Source organism: Carcharhinus amblyrhynchos, chromosome 1, assembly GCF_965287045.1.
Source record: "Carcharhinus amblyrhynchos chromosome 1, sCarAmb.v2.hapA, whole genome shotgun sequence".
In the NCBI taxonomy this organism is placed as follows: domain Eukaryota; kingdom Metazoa; phylum Chordata; class Chondrichthyes; order Carcharhiniformes; family Carcharhinidae; genus Carcharhinus; species Carcharhinus amblyrhynchos.
The window spans coordinates 137293011-137306776 of NC_137324.1; the positions used below are offsets into that span (position 1 = coordinate 137293011).

At 44.0% G+C, this 13766-nt stretch overlaps 1 protein-coding gene across 1 annotated transcript in view; it reads left to right on the forward strand.

Moving 5' to 3' along the window:
* LOC145350333 (uncharacterized) overlaps window positions 1–12282 on the forward strand; it is a 56889-nt gene extending 44607 nt beyond the window's left edge. The window contains exon 7 of the mRNA XM_080199559.1: window positions 11005–12282. Within this exon, the coding sequence (XP_080055685.1) occupies window positions 11005–11054 (50 nt within the window). The 3' untranslated portion in view covers window positions 11055–12282. The remainder of the gene's footprint in view (window positions 1–11004) is intronic.
* The last annotated feature ends 1484 nt before the right edge of the window (window positions 12283–13766 follow it).

The following is a 13766-nucleotide window of genomic DNA, read 5'->3' on the forward strand; positions in this document are numbered from 1 at the left end:
GGTCATGCATTTGGGGAGGGAAAATAAGTCAAGGAATGCGCAATAGTCAGAGGTATAGAGGAGCAGAGGATCTTTGAAGTGTATAGGACAGGGAAATTATGTTTTTCAAAAGGCAGATGGAATATTTTCATTCATTAGCCGAGGGCTGGGTTATAAGAAAAGAGAGGCTGGTTAAGCCACAGCTAAAGTATTATGTAGAGTCATAGTTAGCATTTAACAGAAAGGATGCAACCACACTAGAGAAGAGATTTACGTGAGTGTTGCCAGGGCTGGAAAATCTTAACTGTAAAGAAAATATAGACTGGGGTTGTTTTCTTTGCATCAAAGTGGGCTGAGGGAAGACTTAATTGGGATGACAGAAATCATAGAACCCTAAAGTGCAGAAAGAGGCCCTTCAGCCCATCGAGTCTGCACCAAACACAATCCCACTCAGGCACTACCCCCATGTCCCTATATATTATACCCACTAATCCCTCTAACCTATGCATCCCTGGACACTAAGGGGCAATTTCTTAGCATGGCCAATCAACCTAACCCGCACATCTTTGGACTGTGGGAGGAAAACGGAGTACCCGGAGGAAACCCACGCAGACACAAGGAGAATGTGCAAACTCCACACAGACAGTGACCTGAGCCAGGAACTGTGAAGCTGTGAAGCAGCAGTGCTAACCATTGTGCTACCGTGCCACCCCAGTGTATACAATTATGAGGGGCCTTGATAAAATGGATACAACAAAGAACAACCCAGCACGGGAAACAGGCCCTTCCGCCCAACGAGCCCGCGCCGCCGCATCCTCCTACGCCTACCCTGCCCTGCGTGTCTGCAAGTGGAACCCCTAACTTAGCCAGATTCAGGGGAGAATAGTGTCAATTTGGTAAACCAGTCAGCCTAATAGCACATCTTTGGGGTGTGGGAGAAAACCGGAGCACCCGGAGGAAACCCACGCAACCACAGGGAGAATGGGCAAACTCCCACAGACACAGGCCCAAATCCATGTATCTGCACAGCTAGCAGTGCTAGTCACTGAGCTGTTGTGGCGCCCGTCTACCGGTCCAGGATCAAGCACACACACCGGCACAAAGTACTAGGCCACTCCCAGAACCTCCAAGAGCAGCCCACGCACGACCCACCGTGTGCATGCCCCTTGTTTGACAACAAGGTGGACCTCCACCTGCGGAATAAAAAGACAAAAACGTTAACATATAAGTCTGCATTTCCGGTGTCTCCCGAGGCTCTGACCCTATTTAATACCCCCTACTATAACCCTCCATCCTTGTTTCGCTCATGTGTCTATCTAAGTAAACCTTAAACAAGTCCAACGTTCCTGCCTCCACCACCCTACTCGGTAGCGCGTTCCATACCCCCACAACCCTCTGCATGAAGAACCTTCCTCTCACATCCAAATTATACTTCTCCCCCCTCACCCTTAGATCATGACCTCTCGTAATTGTACTCAGTCTAGGGAGCAGCCTGTCACTATTGACTCTATCTATTCCCTTCCGTATCTTATATACCTCTATCATGTCTCCCCCCAATCTCCGTCTTTCCAAGGAGAAAAGTCCCAGTTTCTCCAACCTTTCCTCGTAACTCAGTCCTTCCATGCCAGGCAACATCCTGGTAAACCTCCTCTGCACCCTCTCCAGAGTCTCCATGTCCTTCCGGTAGTAAGGTGACCAGAACTGGATGCAGTACTCCAAATGCGGTCTAACCAACGTTCTGTACAACTGAAGCATTAGACGGCAGCTCCTATACTCTATACCCCTTCCTATAAAGGCTAGCATTCCATAAGCTTTCCTCACAACCTTCTCCACTTGTGTCGCAACCTTCATAGACTTGTGAACCTGCACTCCCAGGTCCCTCTGTATTTCTATACTCCTAATCGGTCTACCTTTTATCACGTAGCTCCTCTCTGCATTATTCCTTCCAAAATGCATCACCTCGCATTTGTCAGGATTAAATTCCATCTGCCACCTATCTGTCCAATGTACCAACCTATCTATATCCTGCTGTATCACCTGACATTCCACCTCAGTATCTGCCAACCCTGCCATCTTGGCGTCATCCGCAAACTTGCTGATCACACCACGTACGCTCTCTTCCAAGTCATTTATGTATACTACAAAGCGGAGAGGTCCCAGTACTGAGCCCTGCGGCACACCACTGGTCAGTGGCCTCCAGCCCAAAAAGGTCCCCTCAACAACTACCCTCTGTCTCCTATTGCCCAGCCAGTTCTCAATCCACCTAGCTACCTGTCCTTGTATCCCATGCGCCTTAACCTTTTCTACCAGTCTACTGTGAGGGACTTTGTCAAACGCCTTACTGAAATCCATATAGATGACATCAATGGCTCTCCCATCGTCAACCGTTTTTGTCACCTCCTCAAAGAATCCTCAAGAAGGATACAAATGACTCATTTCCCTTAATAAAGAAATCACTAACCTGGGGTGGGGGCATAGATTTAAATGAACTGGTTGAGGGATTACAGAAAATAATTTTTTCACTCAGAGGTTGCAGATGGGGATGTGGGCGGTGGAGGGGAGGGTGTGGTTAGGAGGGTTGTCGATGGGCTTTGGGACTCACTGCTGGACAGAATGGTAGAGATATACCATTCATAACACATTTAAAAATTACTTGAAGTGCCTTAACCCAGAGAACCCGGAGCCGGAAATTGGGATTAGGCTGAATAGGTGTTTTTCAGAGGCATAGTGAGCCATACATTTCTGTAGGTCAATGATTTCAGAGGGCAGACTAGAGCCAACCACAATCCTTTGGATCTGAGGTGAAATGTAGGCCAGACCAAGTAAGGAAGGCAAATCTCCTTCTCTAAAGAAAACTTGGACTTTGACATAAATCTTTTACTTTTACTTCCCTTTTTTGCATTCTATACCTCTATTTACAAATTTAAGAATCACAAATGCATTTTTAACAGCTTTATCAACCAGTCCTATCACTTACAAAGAATTGTACATGTGACCTCCTGGACTTCTGTGTTCCCATATCTCAGGACAAGCCTCCTGGTCCAGATGGAATGTACCCCAGGTACTAAAAGAGATGGCGGGAGAAATAGCAAATGCGTTCATGGTAATTTACCAAAATTCGTGGCACTCTTGGGGCGATTGAGCTAATTGTAAAACAACAAATGTGACATCACTGTTTAAAAAAAGAAGTAGATAAAAGGCGGGTAACTATAGGCCGGTTAACTTAACTTTTGTAGTAGGGAAAATGCTTGAATCTATCATCAAGGAAAAAAAATCAAGATATCTGGATAGAAATTGTCCCATTGAGCTGATGCATCATAGGTTCATGAAAAACAGGTCATGTTTAACTAATTTACTAGAATTCTTTGAGGACATTACAAGCATAGTGGATAGTGGGGAACTGGTAGGTGTGGTATATTTGGGTTTCCAGTAGGGATTCAACAAGATGTTGCGTAAAAGACAACTGCATAAGATAAAGGTGTACAGGTAATATATTAGCATGGATAGAGGATTGGTTAAATAATAGAAAGCAAGGAATGGGGATAAATGAGTGATTTTCTGGTTGACAATCAGTAACTCGTGGTGTGCCTCAGGGATCAGTGTTGGGACTGCAATTGTTTACAATTTACATAGATGATTTTGAGTAGGGGACCAAGTATAATGTGTCACCGTTTGCAGGTGACATTAAGATGAGTGGTAGAGCAAAGTGTGCAGAGGACACTGAAAGTCTGCAGAGGGATATTTTAAGTAAGTGGGCAAGAGCCTTGCACATGGAGTACAATGTTGGTAAATGTGAGGTCATCCATTTTTGGGAGGAATAACAGCAAAATGGACTATTATTTACATAGTAAAACATTGCAACATGCTGTTGTGCAGAGGGACCTGAGTGTCCTTGTGCATGCATCACAATAAGTTGGTTTGCAATTGCAGCAACGAATTAAAAAGGCAAATGGAATTTTGGTCTTCATTGCTAGAGTGATGGAGTTTAAAATCAGTGAGCTTATATTGCAGCTGTATAAGATGCTGGTGAGGTCACATCTCGAGTTTTGGTCTCCTTACTTGAGAAAAAATATACTGGCATTGGGGAGGGGGGAGGGGAGAGGAGATTCGCTAGATTGATTCTGGAGTTAAGAAGGTTGGTTTTTGAGGAGAGACAATTAGACTGGACGATACCGATTGGAATTTAGAAGAATGTGCGGGGATCTCATAGCAGCATATTAAATTTTAGAACATAGAACGTTACAGTGCAGTACAGGTCCCTTGGCCCTCGATGTTGCGCTGACCAGTGGAACCAATCTAATGACCCTCTAACCTAAACTATTCCAATGTTATCCATATGCCTATCCATTGACCATATGAATGCCCTTAAAGTTGGTGAGTCCACAACTGCTGCAGGCAGGGCATTCTACACCCTTACTACCCTCTGAGTAAAGAACCTACCTCTGACACCTGTCCTCTAAGTACCACCCCTTAATTTAAAGCTATGTCCCCTCGTGTTAGCCATCACCATCTGAGGAAAAAGGCTCTGACTATCCACCCTATCTAACCCTCTGATCATCTTGTATGCCTCAATTAGGTCACCCCTGAGCCTTCTTCTTTCTAACGAAAACAACCTCAAGTCCCTCAGCCTTTCCTCATAAGACCTTCCCACCATACCAGGCAACATCCTGGTAAACCTCCTCTGCAACCTTTCCAATGCCTCCGCATCCTTCTTATAATGCGGTGACCAGTACTGTACGCAATACTCCAAGTGCGGCCGCACCAGAGTTTTGTACAGTTGCGACATGACCTCACGACGCCGAAATTCAATCCCTCTACCAATAAAAGCTAACACAACGTACGCCTTCTTAACAACCTTATCAACCTGGGTGCCAACTTTCAGGGATCTATGCACATTTACACCGAGATCTCTCTGCTCGTCGACACTACCGAGAGTCCTTCCATTAGCCCTATATTCTGTACTCCTGTTACTCTTGCCAAAGTGAATCACCTCACGCTTTTCCGCTTTAAACTCCATTTGCCACCTCTCAGCCCAGCTCTGCAGCTTATCTATGTCCCTCTGCAAACTGTAACATCCATCCTCACTGTCTACAGCTCCTTCGACTTTGGTGTCGTCAGCAAATTTACTCACCCATCTTCATCCAGGTCATTTATAAAAATGACAAAGAGCAGTGGCCCCAAAACAGATCCCTGAGGTACACCACTTGTAACTGAACTCCAGGTTGAATATTTTCCATCAACCACCACCATCTGTCTTCTATCAGCTAGCCAATTCCTGATCCAAACTGCTAAATCACCCTCAATCCCATGCACCTGCATTTTCTGCAGTAGCCTACCATGGGGAACCTTATCAAACGCTTTGCTAAAATCCATATACACTACGTCAACTGCCTTACCCTCATCCACCTCTTTGGTCACCTTTTCAAAAAATTCGATAAGGTTTGTGAGGCACGACCTACCTTTCACAAAACCGTGTTGACTATCTCTAATCAATTTATTTCTCTCTAGATGATTATCAATCCTATCCCTTACAATTCTTTCCAAAACTTTGCCCACAACAGAAGTAAGGCTCACCGGTCTATAATTCCCAGGATGGTCTCTACTCCCCTTCTTAAACAAGGGGACAACATTTGCTTTCCTCCAGTCTTCTGGCACTATACCTGTAGCCAATGACGACATGAAGATCAAAGCCAAAGGCTCTGCAATCTCCTCCCTAGCCTCCCAGAGAGTCCTAGGGTAAATCCCATCCAGCCCAGGGGATTTATCTATTTTCATACTCTCAAGAATTGCTAACACCTCCTCCTTATGTACCTCAATCCTGTCTAGTCTAAAAGCCTGTATCTCAGTATTCTCCTCGACTACATTGACTTTTTCCTGCGTGAATACTGACGAAAAATATTCATTTAGTGCCTCTCCTGTCTCCTCAGGCTCCACACACAACTTCCCACTCCTGTCTCTGACGGGACCTAATCTTGCCCTAACCAATCTTTTATTCTTGACATACCTATAGAAAGTTTTAGGGTTCTCCTTCATCCTATCTGCCAAAGTCTTCTCATGTCCTCTTCTAGCTCTTCTTAACACTCTCTTTAGCTTCTTCCTGGCTAATTTGTAACTCTCCAGTGCCCTAACTAAGCCTTCGTGTCTCATTTTTACATAAGCCTCCTTCTTCCTCTTCACCAGAGATTCAACTTCTTTAGTACACCACGGTTCCCTCGCTCGACCACTTCCTCCCTGCCTGACGGGTACATATTTATCAAGGACTCACAGTAGCTGCTCCTTGAATAAGCTCCACATTTCAGTTGTTCCCAGTCCCTGCAGTTTCCTACTCCAACCTATGTATCCTAAATCTCGCCTAATAGCCTCATAATTACCTTTCCCCTAGCTATAACTTCTGCCCTCTGGTATATACCTATCCCTTTCCATCACTAAGGTAAACGTAACCAAATTGTGGTCACTATCACCAAAGTGCTCACCTACCTCCAAGTCTAACACCTGGTCTGGTTCATTACCCAGCACCAAATTCAACGTAGCTTCACCTCTTGTTGGCCTATCTACATACTGTGTCAGGAAACCTTCCCGCACACATTGGACAAAAACTGACCCCTCTAATGTGCATGAACTATAGCTTTTCCAATCGATTTTGAAGGGAACAAATAAGATAGAAGCAGAGAGATTGTTTCCACTAGCGGGTGATACTACAACAAGGAACCGTAGCCTCAAGATAAGGGTCAGCAGATTTAGGACTGAGTTGCGGAGAAACTTCTTCACCCAAAAGTTGTGAACCTGTGGAATTCCCTGCCCAGTGAAGGAATTGCGACTACCTCATTGAATATTTTTAAGGCTAGGATAGATAAATTTTTGAACAGTAAAGGAATTAAGGGTTATGGTGAGTGGGTGGGGTAATTAGAGCTGAGTCCACAAAAAGATCAGCCATGATCTCGGTGACTAGCACTGCTAGCTGTGCAGATACATGGATTTGGGCCTGTGTCTGTGGGAGTTTGTGCATTCTCCCTGCGGATGCGTGGGTTTCCTCCGGGCGCTCCGGTTTCCTCCCACACCCCAAAGATGTGCTCTTAGGCTGATTGGTTTTACCAAATTGACACTATTCTCCCCTGAACCTGGCTAAGTCAGGGGTTCTATTCGTAGACACGCAGGGTAGAATAGGTGTAGGGTGATGCGGCGGCGTGGGCTTGTTGGGCCGAAGGGCCTGTTTCCCGTGCTGGGTTGTTCTTTGTTCTTTGATCTTATTGCATGGCAGAGGGGCCAGATGGCCTACTCCTGCTCCTAGTTCTTATGTTCTTTAAAATTGTCCAACATGAAAGTTGCTGTCCAGGTCTCTGCAAGCTCCCCTTCAAGAGAACGATATTCAGTGGCGTTTAGAAAATGAAAAGTGACCTAATTGAAACATAAGATTCTGAAGGGTCTTGAGAGGGTAGAAACTGAAAGGGTATTTCTCCAGGTGAGGGAACACAGGAGCACAGTCTCAGGAAAAAGAGATCATTTAGGACTGAGGTGAGGGGAAATTTATTTAATCAATGGGTTGAGAGTCTCTGGAATTTTGTGGAGGGTTGTAGGTGCTCCATCGTCAAATATGTATAAGAATGTGAGTTTTGATCACTCAGGAAATCAATAGATACAGGGAGTTTGTAGAAAATTGGAGTGAAGGCTGAAGATCAGTCATGATCCTATTGAATGGTGGAGCAGGCTTGAGGGGCTATATGATCTCCTCTTACTCTTACTTCTTATGTTCTTGACACACCATCCTGGCTTGGGGACGATTCTTTGGGGCCACTAGCCCCAGGTGGGATTCGTGAGGGCCGTTCAATTGAATGAGAGGGCCAAAACGAGATTCTTACCGAGCATTAAACCCCGCTGCGAGTCTCCCGGCCCACTCCGCCGGCCCCAATCACTATACATCAATATTCATTTTAATATAATTACCCGTGTTTGAAAGCAGATGCTCCAAACATCCAGACTCAAAACATTAGCTCTACTCTGTCTCCACAGATGCTGTCAATTTTCCTGCTGAGATTTTCCAGCATTTTCTATGTTTGTGTTGAAAAAGGTAAATGCTATGCTCATGGGCCCCTCTGTTGCTGCCACGCCGAGGAGGGAAGCTCCTTCATAGGGTGGGCGGCACGGTAGCACAGTGGTTAGCACTGCTGCTTCACAGCTCCAGCGACCTAGGTTCGATTCCCAGCTTGGGCCACAGTCTGTGTAGAGTTTGCATATTCTCCTTGTGTCTGCGTGGGTTTCCTTCAGATGCTCCGGTTTCCTCCCACAGTCCAAAGATATGCAGATTAAGTTGATTAGCCATGCTAAAATTGCCCCTTAGTGTCCTGAGATGCATAGGTTAGAGTGATTAGCGGGTAAAATATGTAGGGATGTGGGGCTGGGGCCTGGGTGGGATTGTGGTTGGTGCAGACTCAATGGGCCAGATAGTCTCTTTCTGCGCTGTAGGGTTTCTATGACGACCTGGGGTTAGGGAGTGCTTGGGCTTGGTGGAAGGAGTTGACCTTGGGACTCTCCCTGGACACAGAGGAGGGGGAAAGGGGTGGAGGAGGTACACGCCACATCAGCTTTCCTGATGCACGCAAGAACTGATTTTCAATCATGCACACATGAAATATTTGAATTAGTGCAATTTTTGACTAGATAACCAATAAAGTTAGGAATTTTAACAATTTCAATATATTTCTGCTTACAAGAGTGATAATAATAATAAGGAAGATCTTTACTTTTAAAGAGCATTATTGTGAAGGCTTCTTGTGGCACTGCCTGATTCATGTCACATTGACAGACCAAAACTGAGTAAAAAATAATTATAGGACAGATCTGCTGCCTTGCCATTAATCTCTCCCATTTACATTCCTACCCAGAATCACTTATTATCAGAAACCTGGTTGCAGTTCATCTGTTAAAAAGTGTGTCCCTGTTGCTACAGAAAGAGGAGGAGTCAATGGGCTTTGTCTTGTGTAATGACATTTTCCTTGTATGTAAAATGGGCAATGGTGAACCAGTTGACTATCCAAGGATTACGTTGGAATGCAAAGATAACCTCGGGCTTCTCTTCTTCATTCCAAACTATTTTCTTAAGGCCTTTTCTTTTGTTCCCTTCACCATTGGCTCCAACATCAAATATGCATACTTTATGGATTTTTTTGTCACAAAGATTAAAATTTTCTATTCAGCAGCCCCACAGCTTCCCTCCTTTCCCCAAGTCCACCAAGCCAAGGTCTTAGGTTTGCCCGTGCTCTTGCCCTGAGTTTGTATATTCCCTAGTTTCACTCCTCCCTCCCCTCCTGCTTTCTCTAAGTTCATCTTGTCCGTGAGACCTGCTGCTCTTCTCTAAAACCCAGTACCACCAAACTGCTGACCACCCAATCTTTCCTTGGTTAGTTAACATTGTTAAAAAGTTCTCTTTCTTCAGATGCTGACCCCCATTCATTCAAAACATCTCTTGTCCTTCTCTTCCTCAAAGATGCACTCTTTACACCCTCTGCCCTTGCAAACTACCATCCAAGTGCTAACCTTCACATCCTCTCCAAAATCCTTGAACATGCTGTCACCCCCCCCCAATCTACCCATCACTCCATGCCCCTACCTACCCCCTCTCCCCCACTCCACTCCCCCCCACTCCATCACCACCCCCACCCCCACCCCCTGGATATAGAGGGATATAGGCCAAATGCAGGCAATTGGGACTAGCTCTGGGGTTTAAAAAAAAGGGCTGCATGGACAAGTTGGGCCAAAGGGCCTGTTTCCATGCTGTAAACCTCTATGACTATGACTCTACCACCTTGTGCCCCCAACCCCCACCCCCATCTATGCTCCCTGGTTATCGACTCCTCTACTAAGGAGAAAGGTTCCTCCCTATCTACCCTATTTGTGTCCCCCCTTAATTTCATACACAATCAGGTGCCCCCTCAATCTCTATGCTCCAAGGAAAACAACCTCAATTTATCCTGTCTCTCTTAATAGCTGAAACACTCTAGCCCAGGCAACATCCTGGTGGCTCTCCTCTGCACTTTCTCTAGTGCAATCACTTCCTTCCAATAATGTAACAACCAGAACTTGCACATAGTACTCCAGCTGTTGCCTAATCAGTGTTTTATACAGCTCCATCATAATCTCCCTGATCCTACATTCAGTGTCTTAGTTAATAAAGGCAAGTACCTATATGCCTTCTTAACCATCTTATCTACCTGTCCTGCTGTCTTCAGAGATCTATGGACAAGCACACCAAGCTATCCCCAATCCCCTGGAGTCTGACCATTCATTGTATATTCCCTTGCCTTGCTAGTCCTCCCAAAATGCATGACCTCACACTTCTCAGGGCTAAATTCCAATTGTCACTATCTGCCCATCTTCCCAGCCCATCAGTATTATCCTGCAATTTAAGGCTTTGCTCCTCATTATTTACCATACCACCAATTCTTGTGTCATCTGTGAACCTACTTAACATACCTCCTATTTTCATGTCCACAAACAACAAGGGACCCAGCACCAATCCCTGCAGAACATCATAATATATTATTCAAGAAATATGGGATTAGCGTGCCTTTAGTGGTAGATATTGTCAGTGCAAGGACTTTTTCTGCACTGTATGATTCTATGACTCTATGACTTTATGACTACTGGATATAGGCTTCCAGTCACAAAAATAGTGTCAACCATCACCCTCTGCCCCCTACCACTAAACTAATTTTGGATCCAATTTGCAAAATTGCCCTTGATCTTGCTGTTATCTTCTTCATCTGCCTCCCATGTGGGACCTTGTCAAAAACCTTACTGAAGTCCATGTGAACGACATCAACTGCACTGTCCTCATCTACGCACCCAGTAAACTCCTCGAAAAATTCAATCAAATTGGTAAGATGTGATAATTTAAGCAGAAGATTCAAAGATCGATATTTTGAATGATACTCTTTGGATTTCATGTCTTACTAAACAAATCTTAGGTTAATGTAATGGACGATTTCACATTTCCTTAAGTCTTACTTAAATGTTATTTTTCATTTTCAGAATTCATGGCAGTGGAACGACTACTGAAAACACTCGCCAGTAATCCATGATATGTGCAAGTTAAAGGTCCTTGTTTCCATCTCACTAAAAGTGCATGTGTGGGGGAGCTGACCCCCAAACCATATATCTATGATAAACAAATTCATCCAGAGTGAGTGATCCAGCCCTGGCACACATGGTACAAACAAAATCAAACATGAACCTTGTACCTTAGCATAAACCGTGATGCTGTAAGGAACTGAAGTTATGGCTTCCAAAGACTTTTTGGGGAAAAAATATTACTAATAATCATTAGATTTAAAAATCTTATGTTCGCTGTTTTTAGTTACTTCTTACAAACCTATTTGGTTAAACAATGATTGTTGATGTCAGGCAGTAAACTAGTTTGAGATTATTAGAAAGCTCAGCAGCATGCAGGGAGATGAGTTAATGTTTGTTTATAGACCATAAATGGAGGAGACAAGAGAGTAAGGATAATGGGCAGAATGTGACGAGTGGTGTTCCTCAAGGATCAAGGGCGGCATGGTAGCACAGTAGTTAGCACTGCTGCTTCACAGCTCCAGGGACCTGGGTTCGATTCCTGGCTTGGGTCACTGTCTGTGTTGAGGTTGTACATTCTCCTTGTATCTGTGTGGGTTCCCTCCGGGTGCTCTGGTTTCCTCCCACAATCCAAAGCTGTGCGGGTTATGTTAATTGGCCTTGCTTAAATTGCCCCTTAGTGTCCTGAGATGCGTAGGTTAGTGGGATTATTGGGTGAAATGTGTAGGGATATAGGGGTAGGGCCTGGGTGGGATTGTGGTCGTTGCAGACTCGATGGGCCAAAGGGCCTCTTTCAGTACTGTAGGGTTACTATGATTTCTATGATGATGATTGCTATGATCTGTGTTAGGACTTCAATGGTCCACTGTATTCATTAACAACTTAGATTATAGGAAAAAAGCCACAAATACAAATTTGCCGATAACACAAAGATAAACTGAGTTGAAAATATAGATCGATGTGTAAAAATCAAAGCGAGATCAATAGATTAGGTGAATGGGTAAAACTGGAGCAAATAGATTAAAATGTGAGATCATCAAATTTAGACCTGAAAGGATATTTACTGAATGGAGAAAAGCTAGAAATAGTTGAGTAAATTAACAACAAAAACAGGAAATGCTGGAAAATTTCAGCAGGTCCAACAGCATCTGTGAAGAGCGAATAGAGGCAGCGATTCAAATCTAGAATAGTCTCAAATTGTTAGCTCTATTCTCTCTGCATAGATGTTGACAGACCTGTTGAGATTGTTGTAAAAATCAGCCTGTTTTAACCCTTATACGATGGACAAATAACTTTGTGTAGACGTCTTATTAGTACAAACAATATTTATTTAAACCCACACAATCAATAATCACCCACCTGACCAACAATAAGTTATCTTACAGAAATGCTAGAATTCAAGTACAGTACAAGACCTTAACTTTGTGTGACTGACAAATACCCAAACAGATACTGGCCTTTATCTGTGTGCTGGTCTTGGTAGTTGTCTGTGTAGTTTGGTCCTTTGCTCTGGTCTGGCATACTGGCTGTAGTCTCTCTTTCTTCCTTCTTGGGTGTGGTGGCTCTCCTCTTGCTGGCGATGGTCACCATTGTTGTAGCTTGATCGTGGGATCAGAGAGAGAGAGAAATTCCTGGTTGTGCAGCATCCTTTATGCCCCGTTTGGTTTCACGCCCTTTTTTTGGCCATTGCCAATCAATCGATCAGGACTTGATCACCCTGATCGATAAGAGTCCAATCGGGTGCTACCACACCGATCTCTGGGTGTGTCCCTGGCGGCCATGCCTGTATGTGTTGTAGGCACATAGGTCACATACCTTCCTCCTAAATAAGGATTCACAGTGCCTTTACGTCTGGCACACAACCCAGTGTGACCAGGAAGTCTCTTTCATCCTGGAGATGGCCCATATCCTGTGTATTCACTCATCAGGGTTGCAGCCTGTTTGTCTCTGTCTTTAAACTGCAGCCTGTCGGTTTAGTTTCTTGCCCAGTTATCCCAGAGTGCTTTACAAAACGCCATTTTAGATGGCCTGTTTGGCTACAAGATGTTTCAGCATTTTCTATTTGTGTTTCAGATTCCAGCATCCGCAGTATTTTGCTTTTATCTCGGGTCTAAATTAAGATCTCGTGAACAGGCACATGAATAATCACAAAAGCTAATGGAATGCTGGTCTTTATATCCGGAAGACTAGAATACAAGATGGTGGAAGTCATGCTTTAGCTATACAAAGCCTAGACTAAACCTAGGGTACCAAAAGCAGTTCGGGGCAGCACAACTGAGGAAGGATATATTCACATTGAAGAATGGTGAATATTGATTTATTGAAATGATACCTGGATTTCAAGGGTAAGCTACAAGGAGAAATTACACAAGCTATGGTTGTATATCTTGGGAATTTGGAAGGTGAAGCAGCGATTTGATTGAATTTTTAAAAAATAATTAAGAGATAGAGCAGGGTTAAGAGTAAATATTTCCACAAAAATTTGGTAGTCTAGAACTAAGGGGTATGATTTAAAAATGGCAGTTAATACTAGATCAGTTGTTAATTTAAAAATGTAATGATAGATATTTGCTGTCCATAGGTATTGAGGGATGTAGAGTTAGGTTGCAGATCAGCCAAGACCTCACTGAATGGCAGAGGTGAACTAAATTGCTGACCCTGTTCCTATGTTTCAATGATTACAAATAGAAACATTAATCCAGAGTGTTTCAGTAATTCAGGTC